At 47.4% G+C, this 20342-nt stretch overlaps 1 protein-coding gene across 1 annotated transcript; it reads left to right on the top strand.

Moving 5' to 3' along the window:
• LOC135384971 (uncharacterized) lies at positions 1-5334 on the top strand. The gene has a single exon (XM_064614150.1). The coding sequence runs from the start codon at positions 1-3 to the stop codon at positions 5332-5334; it is 5334 nt and encodes a 1777-aa protein (XP_064470220.1).
• Positions 5335-20342: the final 15008 nt, after the last annotated feature.

The following is a 20342-nucleotide window of genomic DNA, read 5'->3' as shown; positions in this document are numbered from 1 at the left end:
ATGGACCGAACTCAGCTGAACAAAAAGCGCAAGATTCTGCGGAACCAGGTGACGACGATCCAGAACGATCTTGACCGACGAACGGCGGGTGAAGAACCTCAGGACATTACCGAATTGGCAGCACGCATCGACAGGCTACACAGCCTCAACGCCTCTCTCAAAGAAGTCGATAGTCAGATCGAACCTCTTCTTACTGAAGATGAGTTTGACCAGGAGTTCACGAAGCAGCTGGATTATCAAAACAGATTGGAAATGACCCTCTTCATGGCAAAGGCACACGTCGACGCCCGTAGACGTGCTGTGACCACCTCTGATATCCCTGCCATCGCACATCCACAGGGAGATGCCTCCCCTGCGCGGGTACACACCGTTCAAGCACCACAAACGCAAGCCGCTGTTCGCCTTCCCAAACTAGAAATGCTGAAGTTCGACGGCAAACGATGTCACTGGCAGCAATTTTGGAGTCAATTCAATGTGACTATCCACACCAATGCCTCACTCCCTGAGAGTAGCAAGATGCAGTACCTAATGGCTGCACTACAAGGGGAAGCTGCGAACGCCGTGGAAGGTCTACAGTTGACTCCTGGCACTTACGAATCTGCCGTCGAGATTCTCCGCAATCGTTTCGGCAACGATAATCTACTAATTCAAGAACACCTCAAAAGCCTGGCGGATATCGAACCCGTACGTTCGAGCCGACATCTCTACGACTTGCGGAGGCTATATGACACAGTCCAGGCTCACATTCGAGGACTGAACTGCCTTGGCACTACTACAGAGTCTTACTGCTCTATGCTGTACCCGATCTTGCTGAGATCTCTTCCGATGGATATGGCATTGCAATTTAACCGTGTACTTACCGAGAAAACGGTATCAACCGCTTCGACATCAACCGCTTTGACATCAGCCTCTACAGGCACATCGTTTCACAACAACGCGTTGAAGTCATTACTGACCTTCCTAGGAAACGAAGTAAGGCACCGCGAAGAAATCACCCAGCGTACCTTTCAATCTCCTCCCGAACATGACCCCACAAAGACGCCGCACTTTCGCAAATTTAAACCGGCGAATGGTCGTCCAGTGGTCACATTGCAAAACATGGTCAAGGCAGGCAAGGGAAATGAACGCTGCCTCTTTTGCAACATGACAAGCCATGCGATAGCAGATTGTACAAGCACAAAGTCTCTTGCCGAAAAGAAACACGTATTAGCAGAGCAACGCCGATGCTTCAGATGTTGCAAGCCGAATCACGCTGCAAGACATTGTAGAACCCGCCCAAAATGCCACAAATGTGCCGGTCACCACGCAACGACGATGTGCGACCCAGAATATAAGCCTCGGCCATCTGCCCCTGCTCCCGGAACGTCCGCGGCAGTCACTCTGAAGACCACAGTCAATCGCTCCCCCCAACGCATTCTACTTCAGACCGCCACAGCCTGGGCACACGCAACTAAGGAGGAAGTCTTCACGCGCCTAATCTTCGACGGCGGCAGTCAACGCACGTTCATCACTCGTCACTTGTCGAAAGCACTCGGATGTCAGATCGTTCGCACAGAGCACATCTCCATTGGGGCATTCGGAGTTCAACACAATCGTCCAGAAGTACTGGAAGCCGTTGAGCTCAGTTTAAGGACTATGCATGGAAGAGGTGAACATCAAAAGATAACAGCCCTGGTGGTGGAACAGATATGCTCTCAAGTCTTGGACGTTCCACCTGATGTCATCAAAGAGCACATGCAGCAGTACAAGCTGGCAATAGCCGACTGTCGCGACGGTGCCCTACGTCAACAAATAGAGATTCTGATTGGTGCGGACCACTACTGGGAATTTGTTACCGGGCGCACTCTTCCGGTGTATCAAGGTGTACAAGCCGTCGAAACGACACTTGGCTGGACGCTGCAAGGACCATGCTCTCTACCAAACGTGGTGCGCACAGCAAGCTGTCACACGGTGACTGTGTTGCACGCAAGCCAACATCGCGAAGCGGTGAACGACATGATGGAGCGAATTTGGAACTTGGACAGCATCGGCATACGTTGCGATGAGACAGACGCAGCACAGCATCACTTTGTCCTCGATAACTTCAAGACGTCCATTCAGTTGAAGAACGACAGGTATTCAGTTGCCTTGCCGTGGAAACCAGTTGTGTCAATGCTAGACAACAAGCACATTGCGGAGAAACGTCTTTCACAAGTCACGAGGCGTCTAACCAAGTCACAGGGGTTAATGGCGAGATACGACGCAGCCATACGTGAATATCTTGTCTCTGGAGTAGCAGAAAAGGTTACCCAGGAAATGGATCAGGCCCAAAATGCAGCACACATATACTACATGCCGCATCACGCAGTCATCAGGGAGGATCGAATAACTACAAAGATGAGGATCGTCTTCGACGCATCCTCTCATGAAGCTGGCACCAGCTCGCTCAATGATAATCTGAACGCGGGCCCCAACCTAAATCCGGATATCATGCCACTACTTATGAACTTCCGCCTTTATCCAGTAGCCTTGGTATCGGATGTACAGAAGGCATTCCTACAGATCGCCATACACGAGGATGACAGAGACGCGCTTAGGTTGCTGTGGTACAGCACCACGCCGGTAGACGGCCAGCTACTGCCTAACGTTGAAACGTGGCGCATGACTAGGGTGACTTTCGGCACGGCCCCTAGCACGTTCCTCCTGGCAGCCACGTTACAGCACCATATCCAGCGGCACGCCAGTGAGCATCCGAGACTAGCAAGGATACTTGAAAATTCCATTTACGTGGACGACGTCATTTTTGGTGCGGCGAACCAGGAGGAGGCAGAGGAGATGTACACCGAAACCTTACAGCTGTTTGGAAAGGCTTCCATGAAGCTCCAAAAATGGGGTTCGAACAGTTATGCGATGCGCGAGAAGTTTAAGTCAGAACCGGATGCTGTTTTGATTGGAAACACAACGAAAGTACTTGGCATTCCTTGGAACCAGGAGCAGGATACGCTGTCTCTACCACTTGACTTCCACCGCATATCAGGAGAGTACAACGGCATGACCACGAAACGACAGGTGCTGCGCTCTGTGGCACAAATATATGACCCATTGGGCTTCATCCTTCCGTACACCGTCACCGGAAAGATGCTCCTACAGGAAATCTGGAAGCACGGGTTGGAGTGGGATGCTCCGCTAACAGATGATATCGCTCGTAAATGGGGCGCTTGGCACAACGAGCTCCAGGATCTCAAAGACATTGAAATACCACGTTGTTACTTACCGGACATGAGCACTGAGATCCAGCCACAGCTACACTTTTTCTCTGATGCTAGCCCCGGCGCGTACGGTACCGTTGTTTATCTACGTCTCGGCGGCTGCGCGGACGGATACAAAACACAACTGATCGCAGCAAGATCAAGAATAGCACCAGTGAAGGAGGTTACTCTAGCTCGTATGGAACTACTTGGTGCGCTGATGTCAGCTCGTCTCGCCAGCTACTTGCGGGACAATTTCAAGCTCACCACCTCAGATTTCTTTTGGACAGATTCAATGATTGCTTTGCAATGGATACGAGGGGACGCAAACCGCTGGCCGCAGTTTGTGCGCAACAGGGTCACAGAAATTCAACAGAAGGTAGAGAAAGATCGATGGAGATACGTGGGAACAGAAGCAAATCCAGCCGACTTGTTGACGCGAGGAACAAGTCCCAAGAAATTGCTTCAGTCCAAGCTGTGGTGGAAAGGACCATCATGGCTGGCGCAATCTGATGACAAATGGCCATCTCCTGAAGTCAATGAGATGACACGCACTCACGTTCATAAAGAGCAGGTTGTGCTCCAAACCATCGCACCATCGTGCTCGGATCCAGTGATGGTTCTGGGACGATTCAGCAATGTCAATAACCTCCATCGTGTAACAGCGTGGATAATTCGATTCACCAAAAACTCCAGAGGAATAGGTCGGATCAACGGTCCCTTAAGCGCTAGTGAGATTCAACAGGCCGAACGCTACTGGGTAAGGCAAGAACAAGAATCTGCATTCGCGGACGAAATCAGCGCACTCGGAAGCAACAATGCACTTAAGCGAACATCGAAGTTGAAAGATCTAAGGCCATTTATTGACGACGACGGCATCCTCAGGCTTGGAGGACGAATGGGTGGTAGTCGTCAAACATTTTCGGAATGTCATCCAATCATACTGCCAACTCACTCGCATTATGCTCGCCTTTTAATTTTACAGTCCCATCGACAAGTTTTCCACTGCGGAGTGCGTGACACTTTAGTGCAGCTACGCGAAAGGTTCTGGATACTCCGAGCACGCCAACAGGTCAAGCGAATACTACGAGGTTGCGTGACATGCAGAAGAAACGACGCAAGGCATCTGACACAACCTGATGGCCAACTTCCACCTGACAGAGTGACGATGAGTCATCCCTTCGAGGTCACCGGCATCGATTTTGCGGGACCAGTAATGTTGAAGCGAAGGAGGAACTACCACAAGGGCTACATTGTCCTCTTCACTTGTGCCGTCACAAGGGCTGTGCACCTAGAGCTGTGCGAGGACATGTCGGCGATCAAGTTCTTGCAAGCCTTCCGAAGATTTACAGCTCGTAGGGGAATCTGCCAAACCATCTACTCGGACAATGCCTTGACGTTCAAAAAGGTCGCAAGAGAAATTCGGAACATACAGAGGATCTTAACGGACCCACTGGTGCAGGACTATTCTTCACGTAACGGAATCGGCTGGAAATTCATACCGGAGCGCGCACCATGGTGGGGTGGCTTTTATGAAAGACTGATAAGATCCGTAAAATCAGCATTGAGGAAAACCCTGTCCAGGAACGTCGTAGACTTCATCGAAATGCAAACTCTGCTGGCTGAGGTGGAGGCGATGATGAACTCAAGACCTATAACCTTTGTTTACAACGAAAACTCCGAGCCGACACCACTCACTCCAGCAACCATGATAATGGGAAGACGTCTACTCGCACCACCATCGACGGAATCCACCACATCGCGGAACACAATCCATGACTCATCGTCCACGAAGATAAGGGAGACATTGAAAAGACAGCTGCACTACCTCAATGCAGTATGGAATAGGTGGCAGCAAGAATACCTCTCGGAACTACGTTCTGCATACCACTCCAAAGGGACAAACGACTGCGACGTTCGAACCGGAGATTTAGTTCTCGTCAAAGAGCCCAACTGTCCCAGGCTTCAATGGAAAATGGCCCTCGTTGAGAAAGTTTTCACAGGTTCAGATGGACGAGTTAGGGTATGTCTGATTAGGACTCCTGGTAGAACGATACTCAGGAGACCCGTCCAGCACCTCTACAAGCTCGAGTCACAAGAAAAATAGTCGAAATCTTGAAACACTACGTCGTTCTCATCTGTGGGTGGCAGGCTGTTGAATACTATGTTGAAGACGACGACTCAGCGCCTGCACGCCCACGCGATTGCTCACGCTTTTTCATTCTTCTCCCAAGCACCATCCAATAAACATCGTCACCTACTTGCTCTCCCTGTACTGTATTCCAAAGGCTTCTTAGTCGTCTTTGCTTATGGGAATTAGCCAATTAGGTGTCTTTGAAAAGGCAACGATTCTGTGAAATAATCCAATGTTTCGCTAGTTTCGAGCAAAAGAAATAAAAATATAACTAATGTACCTGCATGCATGTTTCATATGTTTGGCCCTGGTGTCTTAATTATCGACACTGGCATCATTTGCGAATGACATTCTGTTTCTTCGTGTAGCTCGATGTAAGACAAACAAATGACATTCGGTGCGATTGTCATTCGCTGGGAATATCATTCGGTTTACCGTGTGACAGGGGTATAGACACGATCTGGAACGAGACAGAAGGGCATCGAAGATGGTCAAATAAAGCGTAACCCGTATCTGCGATTGCGGACTTTTCTCCAGGGCCATGCAGGGCCGTCCACTTTGGGTCTCAGGGTTTCCCTATTATTTTTGTGAGTTAATCGCACCTGTGGCCTGAACAACACCGTTCGTTCCACGATCAATAAGCGACAAAAAACGTCGATGCGGTGGCCGTTAAAGACGCCAGGATGGTGTGCTTCAATGTGGGGAAAAAAATACGTCGAAGCCAAACCAGGGGTCCGGCGGCTCACACTCGTCATTTTATATCTCGCGAGTCGCTTCGTTGTGGAACTTAGGACCAACTGTGACGTTCATGCCACGGGTGGGAATAACTCATAAAAACAAAGAAAAGAAGATAATGTAGAAAATTGGAGACCCAAAAGGGATCATGGCCCTGCCTGCATCTGAACGAAATCCTCCTCCAACATACCCTACAATACCACAGCCCCTTATTCATCGCGTCTTTCAGCGACAACGCGCACATTCTGATCTGTATTTATTTGTCCTCATCTAACAAATAATTAAGAATGTGGCAATCCTTGCACTGAAGAACCTCTCAACGCATCGCGAACCTCCTTTGGTTCTATGTCCAACCCTTTGGTCGATTTCACACCTCAAGAGAGGGATGGCGTCTTTTGCACGTGGGTTCCGGACAAGAGCCGTACATTTCACAGGCGCACATTTCCCTTCACGATGCTCTACATACATGCACCAATATATAGAAGTACCGTACACACGAATGCCCCACGACCCCCGCCAAAAGCAGTGGCAATGCGAGCGACCGGACCGAGCAAGCCCCCTCGCGGGAAATCATCCACAACGTCTTATCTGGCATTTAATTATCGGATCTCCCTTCATACGCAGGAAGCGAAGTATTCACAGGCTGTCGGAGTTTGCTCTTCAATGCATTTCACCCCTGCCAGAATACGGTTGAAGAATGGGAGCAGCCAGATAGGATGTCAAGTGTCCATATAGAACTGTCAAAGACGTCTCTGGCTTGCAGAGTTGCTCAGTTGTAACCCACTCCGCCCTTTTATAGTCGTGTTCTACCTATGAACGGTACCTCTGGCACTCAAGTGAAACTTTACTATATATTTTCATTACAGTTACATATCAAATATAACTTTCGCCACACGTAAACGTGACCCGAATATATTCTACATACAACGTTTCAAACCTCTGTTGGCTTGTGGTGGTTAAATATAGGAAAATAAAGATCAAGCGGCTATGCTGTTCTTAGCCTGAACACGACTATACGTAGGTATATTTATACTACGTATTTGCACGTTATCTGCACATAGCGCTACAACGCTACATTACGTAACTCTGCGTGCACATATACAGGGTGTCCCAGAAAACGTGTCATTGAATTATAATAAAAAAAACTACACCACCTAGAGCCTGCGGTCAATGGCGTTTGTTCTTACTGGGTTTTTGCCACCTCCTCATGTGAATGTCGTGTAACGTAAGTTTAATTATGTAAATTTTTGCGAGCTTAAGTCGGAAATTTGCCTAGTAAAGGTCACTTTTTTACCCCACCAATGTGAAGAGCGTGTCTAATTTAGTCAATTTTATGATAATTGACAGGGGTATTCAGGAGCTATCCCTTTGGAAAAAATAGCCGAACATCATGCTCTACGGAGGTCGCACAGAATAGCGCACGATGAATTTTTCAGCGCAATCTTTGTCAGTCCGACGAAAGGAGGTTGGAAACCCAGCCCTCTGCGACATCGCAGAAAGAGATAAAAGAGGCACGGCTTATCACGTCCGACTTTCTCTGGAATAATGCTTTCCCTCTCCCAATTTTAGGAACTGTTACTTTTTCTACTATCACTCTCTGTGCTGGCTTCGGAACCTCCTTTCGTCGCACTGAGAGCGATTGCGCTCAAAACGTCATCGCGCGCTATGGTCCGGTGCTCCGAAAAGCATGATATTCGGCTATTTTTTCCGATAGGATAGCTCGTGAATTTCACTGTGAATTATCATGAATTTGGGTGAATTCGGCACGCTCTTCATATTGGTGGGGTAAAAAAGTGACCTTTACTTGGCAAATTTCCGAGTTCAGTTCGCAAATATTTACATAATTAAACTTGGAGTACATGACATTCACATTAGGAGGTGGCAAAAACCTAATAAGAACAAATGCTGTTGACCGCATGATTCTAGGTGGCGTAGTTTTTTTATTATAATTCAATGACACGTGGACACCCTGTATAGTGTAAAACGCGAGGAACCTTGCGTACAGTTTATGAGTAGGATCTTGTAGTTTAGGGATCCGGTTCAGCATCTCCTGTTCATCTGAAATGCGAGAAGCACTTTTTGTTTGATCTTGCTTTTTCACCCGATATTTCCCAATATTTTACAGCGGCTGAACTAAAACCGGATTTTTGTCTCTGATTTTCAAGAAATATAAAACCCCGAAAACAAGTGTTTAGCTATGGACTGTGCAGGGTACGTAAACAACAACCTTACTTTCCACGATATAAAGTAAGAGTATAAATTACAAGGTGATAAATTAAAACTTTTGCGTCTGATAAGCAGTATTAAGGAAGCTATCGCCAATTATCTTTTTAAGTTTTCCGAACTATCCCATCCTAATGCAAGGTACATGCCACATGTGAACGAAAATCCAAAAGGGCTGCCAGGTATACACGTGCACAGAGAGACAAAAAGGGGGGAACTGGTGTACCGAAGAGGAGAGCAAAGAAAGGGGGGGGGGGAACTTGGGGGACGTTTCGAGCGAAGGCTCTTCTTCAGATTAGAGGGACGGAATGCGGGGGATGTCGGGAAACATGTTGTATATATCGCCCAGCCCGCTAGGGGGCTAACACGAGAATGACGAGATCCGTGTAAGAGGGCGGCATGTTACAACACGTGCAGACAAACTAGAATCCTAAAATGAGTCTTTCATTAAGACCTCCGGGATGAGTCGAGTTGACGTGGTAGATAAGGCGGCTTCCTTCCCGTTTACGTGAATTAGAATTGTTGATGCCGGATCGAAGAACGATAACTCGAGACGACTATCAGCACTATGGGTCGAACTGGAAAAATGCTTGGAAATCAGAGTCATTTCGTGATGGCTGATGTTATCTGACTGTTGTAAAAGCATTAGGCGGCGGTGTTCGCGGAACCCTTTCGTGTAGTTTCCTCTCGGTTTCTCCGATGTATAGAAGATTTGGGCAGATAGAACAAAATATTGCATATATTATGTTAGCTGACTTGCATGTGTAGTGGCCGGACGTGTGGATATATCGACCGTTGGAGCCCTGAAGGCGATAGTTGGGTCCGACATGGGCACAGGTTAAGGCGGTGCATCATAGCCAGCACTTCGTCGTCTACAGTCGAGGGATGGCGCAGCGAGCGAAATGGTTTGCGCAGTCACCGCTGCATAACATTTTGGCGCTTGCTTGGAAATGCAGTATACCGTGGTCCCTGGCAAGGAAACGTCCCGTTTTCTTCTTCGTCATCTTTTTGGATGCGGCTGCGGACAAGAACGGCTCTCAGGTTTGGAGGGCGTCTGTAGGAAATTGTCGTGCCAGTGTAGAGCTGTCCGGAATTGAAAAGGTCCTCCGAGCCGGACTTGATTTGTCGCATCAAGTTAGAGATGGCTTGGTGATACTCAACTGTTAAAGCAATGATGATTTTTTGCTGGAGGTTGCTGGGATAAGCCGCAACGCGGCTACATGCCCAAGACACTACACACACTACACTACATGCCGCCCAAGACATGTCAAGGATTCTATTCCCTTTTCACAATTCTTACGACTGCGCCGCATTTGCAGTGAAGATTCAGATTTTTTAAACCAACTTGCCAAAATGAAAGATTTTTTCACCTCCCGTGGTTACCCCGCAGTAGAATATAAATAGGTCTCACTTTCATGCAATAAACCCTTGGTTGGCAGTTCAGTGCGGTCGTCGTGTGTCTTTTACCTGTCTTGTCCTTTGTCCTTTTTACCAAGCACTGGGGTTTTATCACTTTTAAATGGATTACCAACCTGCCCAAATTTTAAAGGTACTGTAAAGCAGTAGACAAGCATGATATGCCGGTGATGTGACTAGAGACTTTGTTGCTTCTAAATACCATATGCGGAACCATACGACTGACAACGCGCTATAAATATTTCTAATTTGCCATGAAAGATGCGGCGTAGTGGAGCGGTGCGACGCTGGTGTCAAACAACCCCCTGTACAGCGGGCAACACTGAAAATTGGTATTACACACTATTACATCGGAACTTCGTTATTTTAGTAACCATATTATTAGTTTTCCTGTTTACCTATGCATTCTGAAACCCCTGTTAACAGTTTAACCTGTTAACCCCTGTTTTTGCGAAGTAACCCAGCGCTGGCCGCTCTTCGATGGAGGCTGTCCCTACTTCTCTGCTGTGCCTGCGCGTTCCTTGTATTCGCGGCCTCTTTCGAACGAACAAACTCTCTCTGTGAACCTCTGTGAACAAACAAGTCCCGACGCTGTCTGGCTTCTTTGTCTGACACATTTCTGACACAACGTCTGACACATTTTTTTCAACGGCTCAGCATTTCATTTCAGTTCGCTTATCCGTTTATCCTCAGATGTGGATCGTTGTGTGGATTGCAGGGGCGGATTTTATGGTGGATTGTGGTGGATTGTTATGTCGGGCCCAGTGATATTACAGATGCAATGTGGTTGCCGCCGTATGTGTCAGGAGTACGGATTCATTTCGAATACCTAGTACAGTGTTGCCCGTAATCTTTAATTGTAATTTTCGAATTAATTGCACCGTCGATTGGAATGAAACTTGCGCAGTTTTTGTCCTGGTGGCTTGGACTATCGAATAGCCACACTAAATGACAATTGTTCGGTGCTGCTTTACAGTACCTTTAAAGTCAATCCAGTGCGCGTAACAAATCTCTCTCTACTATACAGGGTGTTTTTTTTTTATATCCTTTACAGAATTTTTTAGGGGTGTGCGAATATTCGAATTCTCGAATCGAATCGAATATCAAACGCTCGAACTATTCGATTCGCGAACCGAATATCCAGTATTCGATTTTTCGAATATTCGACTATTCCACGTATATGAACGACACAACCCGAAAGTGGGCTTCACCTGATGCTTCCGTGTATGAGGTGAAGCCTCCTTTACGAAATTGCCCTTGCTGCAGAACCAACACAGGCTGGACGGTGTTTAGTTTAAGATAACGTTATCCAAAGTTAGTTTTGTAGACATTTTATGTGGAAGGGGCGGCGCCCCTCCCACATGCAGTTTAGCAGTGCCGGCGAGGGACTTTGATTTGATGTCTGTGAGGTTGCCTTTAAAAGGTTAGGACTCTTGAATAATGATTACAGCCCACGAACAAGAAGGGTGTCTTAAAGATGTCCTTTACATCTAAAATTTCAGTAGTGGAACTTCCTAGGACGAGTGCAAAGAAACTAAAAGGTGTTCATGGCAAAACTGAGGCAGGCTGCCAATTCGTTTGTTTCACAAATGGCCTGTGGTTGTCTGAAACAATTACAGCATCATCCGTATAACATGCTACTGCCTGACATAAAATTTTGAAATGAAGGTAACCACTCCAGTAAGTGTAGGCTCACCTGAAAAGCAGGAAGCACTCTCATGTAAAATTAAAGAGTAGGGGCTTTAAACAGAAGAATTGCATGTCTCTCTCGTGACAGTTAATACCAGAAAAATTACACTAAAGCCATGGGCTACAAAATGGAAACTTTTAGTGCGAAAGTCACATATTGCAAATTTTGCACAAATATTCGATATTCGATTCGGTATTCGGAATTTTTCCCCCATTCGATTCGATATTCGATTCGACTTGAAATATTCGGATTCGCACACCCCTAGAATTTTTATAAAAAAGCTACGAGAACAGCATAGATGTCGTTTTTGCAGCTGAGTTCCACGGCCAGGCGACATCCTCTCGAAGAAAGTATGCAACTACAAGATTACTGATTACCTAAAATTAATTAATTAACTCTTTAATTGGGGGATTTCGGGCAAAAGCGGGATATCAGAATGAGGGAGTCATAGTTGAAAGCCATTCCACGTTTAAGAAATCCTGAAACACGCACGTGCGTGAAGATATCCATCCCGAATTTTGATATGCAAACGAGCCGAAACCGAAACCACGGCTATCGGGAACGCAGGGAGTACAGCGCTCATTTCACGTCAGAGGGCCACGTGATTTGGAGTGATGGAGGGTGCGTTCCAAAACCTACTCAAGTCAACTCGGGAGTAGCTCTCTACCCGAAGCGCCGTTCCAAAACGGGTCGAGTAACTCGATGACGTCACTACCCGCGTTCCAAAACAAGGTGGAGTAACCAGAGAGTTAACTCGATTCAACTCTCCTCTGAAGGCCGGTCAGGGAAGGTTCGCTCGAGTAATGACGTCATGCTTTTGTCGTCTGCCCTTTTTCGCGAAAGCGCGGTATCGAAACCAGCTGAACGTTTGGTTGTCGAAAAGCCTCGACCTCCACGACGGGTTATCAATACACAACTGGACACCGAAATGGCAACACTCTTCCGATCCGGATTGTGCGACATGGTTTCTGAGGACCAGGCGTACGCCCAAAGACATGTGAGCCGGATACATTTCCCAGGACAAAGTGAGTCTCGCTGGTGCGCCTTTCTATTTTGTCTTCATGTACGTCGCTTTTCCATTATCTATTTAGCATATGTTCACTAACAGCTGCCTTGCAATGTTTATTTGTTTCACTGCCTTGTAGCCACGTGGTCCTTGTAAAGGCAGAGCTCTATTTGAAACGTTCAAAACTATATTAGGAGCAAGGGCTATTACTGACCAGCATTATTATTATTATTACTTTTATGTGCGTGTGTGCGAAATGGGATTTTAAATGGAATATTGCTTTTCTTCCTTTACCTTCACAGTTGTAAGATGGTTTGTCGGTACGTTCGTGCGAACAGGTTTCAGATAAAATATGTACCATAGGCGCAGGCTAGCTGGTGGATAAATGCTTGGGTGGAATTTGGATAAATTCTGAGCTGTGGAAGGAAGGGACAACACGACAGAACTCTGTCACGAATTTCCCGTCTTTTCGCCCAAGCTCAGACTTCTTTCAGGATGAATGAAACAGGAGGCTTCTGCGCACTTCGCAATACGTGTACTATCAGAACCGCTTCATTGCGCTCTGATTACCTTTTTTGTTGCAGCCGTTCAGCTTACATTAGACTACGACGCCGTGACCCAAACCACGCCCGCACCACTACCTCAGTTCCAGGATTCCAATCAGCAGCTTCCACCTTTTGTATTTTTCATCTTCTGTCGTCATGATGTTAACATTTTTCTTTTTTTTATTTCTTTTGACTACCAAATGCAACGGGATGTATCCACTTCATGCATTTGGGGTAGCTAATGGTACGTGAAAACTACCATTCCACAAAAAATTAACGAATAAATGACGACAATGACAGCTGCTTTTCCCTTTCATTCTCCAATAGAGGGGCTTAAGAATAATTCTACAGTATCTTGGAAGAAATACTACCAGACAAGCAATCTCTGAATGTAACTGTACAGTAAGTAACTACATTCACAAAGTGCTGAAAACGCCAAATGCCCACTCGGCCGACAAGACAGAGTTCAACTATGTCCGACGGGGCATGGTGACTCCTGTAGACAGCTCACAATACATTCCCAGTCGCCGTTATCGTCGTCTCTGTAAAATACATCTGACGCGCACGAGATAGCGGTGCCGACACCGGCCTCCATCTTAACTCGGTCGGAGTCCCCCATGCGTTCCCAAAGCTACGCGACCGGGCGCGTACTCTGTGGTCACATGGTACAACTCGGTCATGTGACCTACTCGACTCGAGGGTTTGTTTTGGAACGCACCCGGAGATGATTGGAGTAGGTGCCGCTCAGCTGGCCAGACAAAATCGCGTTCCGGCTCAGATAAGCCTCCGTCGGCGAGGGTGATGCGCTCCTGAGGCGCGCTTTTTCCGTTTTGGCTCATTTGCATACCAAAACACAGCGATTTTACGGCACGCGCTCTTTTCTTGATTTTTAAAAGATAGAATTGATTTCGACGAGGATTGTCTCCCGTTCTGCTATCTCGCTTTTACCCGAAATTTCATAATTAAAGAGTTAATTAATGAATTTTAGGTAACTAGACATTTTGTAGTTGCCTACTTTCTTCGAGAGGATGTCCACCTGGCCGTAGAACTCAACTGCAAAAACGACATCTCTCCTGCTGTCATAGCTTTTCTATAAAAATTCTGTAAAGACTTTAAAAAAACACCCTGTACAGTATATACTATCTCCTTTTGCGATTTCTATTGATGACTTAGCTGCGAGTTAACCGAGTTCGGAGAAATTGGTCTACGGCACGCTCCTTGATGAAGTAAGTCCGGTATCAAATAAAAGGGTGTTCCACTAGCAATAAGCTCGCTTTTAGGGTCATTGGAATCATATTTTGAAAGCGCACCTAAGGAGACCCGAGTTATCCATCTGCTTATCCCAAGGGAAAGAGTCGCTGGTGGCCTCGGCAGTTCTCTTTCCTTACCAGCAGAAATCACACGGAGAGACCAATCATAACAGAGTAGGGGCACGCTCGAAGTCGCTGACGCAACACACAAGACGTGAACCAGGCACTATGGAAGGAGGTGCTCACTTGAGAGTAACTGATATGCACTTCCATAATTAGCATCCTAGGGGACAGGTGTAACTGAAACTCGGATGTCGAACGATACTAAACAAATTCATAATCTTGTCCAAACCGCTTAATTACGAATTCGCGTAACACGGCCGTTTCGCTGCCGCAAGTGGCGAAAAAATACTCAGTATGTTTGCTCACTCTGGGGAATCATCTCCCCGAATTCAAACCGCCTACATTCATCTATTACAGTCACAGCTGTATATGCGGAGTTAAGCATCGATAGCGTGCGTGCGTGCGGCGTGTGTCCCAGATGTCGCGACGCGGTGAGGAAGAAGCGCGCTGCGAAGGCCGCGTGATATGACGTTGGGTATCACGTGAGGTGTGGTGATGCAGGTGGCGGGAGTGGGAAGCACAAGAAGCCAGGCCTTTCGCTAGGATGGCTCCGCCGAGGAAGGTTCTTAGTGAAGGTTCTTGTCTTGTGTACTTGCAATACGAATTCGTTCAGAAAAGGCTGTAAAGATTCCTAAACATCTGAACAGGGTTCGAGTTGCAACGCATTTGTAAGAGATAATTTCGAAATAGTAACATATGGTATGTTAAGAACATTCAAACACAGAGAAAAAATCCTGTTAAAGTCTGCCCACAATGCGTAGCGACACAGCTGCCGCCGTATTTCAGCTGCGAATTCCAAAGGTTGCACAGCTACTCGGAGTTTCTTTTTTTTTTTTTAGCGTACCGTCCTCGCAGTTCTGGACCCAGCATAGAAAGCTGGATGGGTCACGCATCAAATAACATCATTTGCCATGCCATCGACAACAATTGCTGGTAGTGTTGTGGGAAATGGAATAATGAAACGCCTCACAATGAGGACCGAAGTCCTACGGTGTCCAGAAAGGTCAGAAGAGCTTTGAATGCAAAGCGTTGGTATGGTGGATTTGGCCATGGGCCCAGTAATTTTGACAAAGTCCAAAGTCCAGAGTCCAGCTGATTGAGAACCCGGAAAGTGTGGTTCGGAAAGATTGGTAGTTTGGGCAATAAACAAGAATGTGCTCTAGATCTTCCAGATCACCGCAGTGATGGCATCTGGGAGAGTCAACTTGTCTGAAGCGGTAACGCCATTGAGCTGTAAAAACCACATTGAGACGCATGCGACCAACTAGCGCAGCGTCTTGACGAGATGTGTTTCGTAGCACCCGGAAAGCAGCTCTCTCATCTCGGAGACGGAAGAGTATTGCACTGCTGAGAGGGGACTGCCGTTCCATTCTTCGACGTTTAGTCGCACCCCTGGCTTCCCGCTAATGGACAAATGACATCTCCCCCGTCCACGTGCCATGACACAACTGGCACGTCTATAGAGTGAAGGAAAACCACGAATACGTACTATTTGAATCATTCGTTCATGGAATAGCCGCCACAGCGTATGATGACGGTCGCTGAATAAGTTTCAGGGCATAATCATGCAGCGCATGCTACGTGGACAGTACAGGTTCTCCAATGTAAACTACCTAAATAACGGCTTTGACGCGTGAGTATTAACGTCGCACGTGCGAAGGAATAAAGTGCTTGCGAAGTGATAAAAAAAAACGGATGTAGTGCTTGGAAGCCATATGGTCTCGGATTCAGCGTCGGTTCTCTGAATCCGTGTAAAAATGTATATTTGGCATGGAGATCCGTGCCGGTGCACACATTTTACAATCTTCGGGGCATTCCACTGTGAGAAATGTTGAGCGTAAGGACAGAGTATGCAGAACAACGAATTGCGGTGACTATGCTAATGTGGTTTATGTAACCAATGGTTGCTTTGTTCCTGTCACTCGGTAACATAGTTCGTGGTAGGCTATATTTATTGCGATACACCTCAAGAGCCCGTGAGGGCGTTACTTGAGGGAAGGGGTCAAGGGGACACAGAAAAGAGAAAGCACTGGGTATTAGAGCAAGTAGAACAGGGGAATGAAACTACAGAAAAATAAGAAACAATGTGCGAGAAAATACAAAACAAACATTTGAATTGTACCAAATGTACATTCCTATACCGAGACTGGGAAATTATGGTGTAATGCATCGTGGGAATGCTGAGGGTTCGTTAAATTGACATTGTGCTGAGGTAAATGGTTCCATTCAATGATTGTATTTGGAAAGAAAGCGCGAAGTAAATGGTGCATGGAGGTATACGTGAAACCTTCGAGGAATCAACCAGTCTGGCAGAAATGCGGCTAGGTGGTTTGATATAGTGAGCAGGGTGTCCAACCGAAGCGAAACCGGAAAAAAAACGATATTTTGGGCAAACCGGAATTAGGGAGTTTTAGGAAATCGTAAGCGCCCTCCGATTCCGACTACGTATCGCTTTCAGCTAATCAGATATCAGCAACGTGATGTCAGCCACTCCAAAGGAGTCAGGCGATTTGCTTATCATGTTTTCGGAGACGCTATCGTAAAACTTCTCCCTATTGAACGAAATCCTTTTCTTTTTCGTTCCGGAGCAAAACCGAAAAATAGTCTTAAAAGGACGGTCGCATCCGGAAACCCATCTATGAAACCGATACCACTATGTTCGGCATTGGTCGACAGTCTACCCGGCAATTTTTTTCGTCCGAAAAGTGCTTAAATATTAAATAAACGAATTTTAAAGATCGGCGCTGCTTCCGTGGCCGCAGAAGATGCGGCGGCGTGACGTCACTCTCTAAAGGCTCATTCACACTTGCGTTTCAAAAAGCGGCGCCGCCGAGAGGGGCCTGTCATAGCCGAGCCGCCATCCTGAAAACGCGCTTCGTTGTTGTTGCTACGTCAAGATCGTACCGACACTTCCAGCTCTCTTCCTCAAAATTTACATCGTGAAGCATGTAATCCATTTTATAATTATCGTGAAGCATTTCTGCTGGAATCATCAATCGTTGGAACGGCAGACGTGACACAATAACAGAGAAAGAACGGCAGAAGAAGCGAGACACATGTTTACCTACCGACGACCAACAAACGGTCACACACAAGCCGTATTTATTTTCGTCGATTCCGTGGTTTGCGCAAATTCCCAGCTCATCTTCGATACCTCAGACACCAAACAACTATTGGTGACAAGGAATCTACTCATGCGGTAGCACCAAACACACACACACGCACAAATGACAAAAGATCCCAGCGCGGTATCGGGAGGCCCGCCGTTGCCAAAAGGAAGCCACCTCCACCCCTCCGAGCGCTCCCATTGGCTGGATGAAAAGCGTTCGCGTTTCTGCCCTCCGACGTTGCCCCCATACGTGAGGCCGACAACGGCAAGCCCTTTCACCATCACCACCACCACCCTCCGAAGCTGCAGCACGGAGCGGTTCTCGAAAAGCGACTGGTCAGCTTGATTCACACATGCGTTTTTTGAACTCGTTTCGCGTTCGCGGCGCCGCGAAACGCGAGCCGGTTCTTTCTTTTTTTCTCCGAACCTCCGAGAAACCTCCGAATTCGGCACAACCTTTTCTTCAGAACCGAAGTGATTCCATAGAAAGTACTATGAGTAGCATATACGTAGTAGCATAGTAGTGTGTCTTACGGACGCAAGCCATCCTCAAGTTTCTGCTATACGAAGGAATACTCCCGCAGCAGCCGCAACAGCGGCAGCCAGGTGTTATAGATGCGGATCTACCAGTCACAGAACAAACAGTGATTCATGCCTAGTCAAGTACAAGCTTTGTCGCACACAAGAAGGGACACTTTGAGTATGTCTGCCGCGGAGGAGCACCCAAATATCGGACAGTTGGTCAGCTTGAAGCTCCAATACCTGCGATCACATCCGCTACAGCTTCACCCATCTTCTGCCAAGTCGAAGTGGATCGCATCGCGTGAGGATGATGGTTGACCCCCCCCAGGAGCGTCTCTCTCCTTGCTGCCAATTTTGCCCTCACCTCAACTCAGGACCACGCAGGTCGAGTTGAAAACCTATTCGCAGAAAGCGTTGAGTCGCTGACTCACGTCAACCATCGAGATACAAGCAACCGCACCAGAACGGAGAGGACTACGTTGGGGCATGCAACGCCTGCAGCACAGCGGACAAGACCGCTGTCATAAGACCAGCTCCACTGCAACCAGTACATTTTCCTACCGGACCTTGGAAACAAATTGGGCTCAACTGGGTTGGACCGTTTGGGAACCTACCATCAGGGTGTCGTTTCGCCATCACAGCCGTCGACTACTACAGCAAATGGCCTGAGATCCAGCTCACTGTACACAATGTCACTGCGCAAACGGTCATTGAGTTTCTACGACAGCTGTTCGCAAGAGAAGGGTACTCGGACATCATCCTTTCCAACCATGGGCCTCAATTTCAGTGACGTTTTCAATGCCTTCCTGAAACAGAGAGGGATTGAGCATCGGCAGTCCTCAATATACCACCCTCAGTGCAACGGACAAGTAGAAAGATTCAATTGGGGTTGGAGGATTTCTTGATGCTTATCACTTCGCCACATGGTGACGTACGCCATGATCTACCAGAGTTCCTCAGCATCTATCGAAGCACGCCCCATGCGACTACGCAACTTTCGCCGGCAGAACTCTTGCACAGAGGACGAATGAAAACTCGACTGGACATCGTAGGGTTCCCATCTTTGGATGAGGACGTCATAGAAGAAATCAAGAAGCTGCGCAGAAGAATAAAGACTATCAAGACCGCTGCAAGCGAAATTTCGACACGAGGAACAGGGTCAGGACGCCGCAGTTCAGAGCTGGTGATTTCGTAAGGATACGACTACCAGGTAACCAGCAAAAAGGAGCATCGGCGTTTGGTCCCCCAGTGCGCATCGAAGAGACAATGTGCCCGGCGACTTACAAGGCAAACGATGGTCGAACGTGGAATGCCGCACGTCTCTCTCGTTCTGTCCCCGCCCCTTCGGCATCAACGGATACCGGAATACCGCCTGCCTCGATACCACGCACTGAGCCTGGCGAGTGTCAAGTTTCGGGTGTTTCGACTGCACCGCCTCAGCGGCCGCAGCGTATACGTCGACCTCCTCAACGGTACCCGTTGTAAAGACTTGTTCTTGACTTGCGGGAGGGGAGTCTATGTTGTGTTATCTTAGGTTTTTCGACAACGCGACCGGAGACCGAGGAGATGAAGACGATAGAGACGAGTCTGGGACATTCTATTAGTTTGTATCGTCCAGTAAAGATGCAGTTGTGTGACTGGTAATAAAACGTTTGATGCAACAACTGTGAAAGAGGAACCGTCTGCTAAAATGAGAATCAATGTGCGAGAAATGATACCAAGTTACAAGTACTTTGCCCAATTCTTTCCGTGGTCCTACCATATTTACTCGCACTAAATGCAAATTTCTTTTCCCCCACGTATTTGATGCGCCGCGATTATCGCAGGCTACAGGATCGTATTGCATGGTGCCAGCAACCGTAGCGCGAGCGAGCGTAGACGCCTGTATTATTTTTGAATAAGGCCAAGCTAAGCCCACGAATAAGCGAGCGAGCGAGTGGGCGGGCGGACGGACGGATGGACGGACGGACGGACGGCGATGCAGTCATTATGAGAAAGCTATTGAGCAGTGTTACTGCATGTGTAGCTCTCGGCTTCAATATGCTGGAGAAACGAAAATACGGAGAAGTTGATTTGTTACCCACAAGCTCTTGTTTAATACCGTACTTTCGCCATGTCAGCAGTCGAATGCAACTTTTTCAGAACGTTTAATTGTGCCGGCTCGACAGAAGTTAGCTCAGAAGTTAGAATGCCTGACAATTTGATAATGCCTGACAATGATAATGCCTGACAATGATACAACAAGGGCTTGTTGTATCTCGTATGTACTACGCAACACCTGCTTGTTGCTGTCAACGAACCAACGCTAGCGGAAACCGAGAGAGCCAACTGGACGGTTCACGAGTGAGGCGGAGAGGAAATG

Source organism: Ornithodoros turicata, chromosome 2, assembly GCF_037126465.1.
Source record: "Ornithodoros turicata isolate Travis chromosome 2, ASM3712646v1, whole genome shotgun sequence".
Taxonomy (NCBI): Eukaryota; Metazoa; Arthropoda; class Arachnida; order Ixodida; family Argasidae; genus Ornithodoros; species Ornithodoros turicata.
Note: the sequence above shows the minus strand (reverse complement) of the source record. Positions and strands in the feature narration are given on the sequence as shown.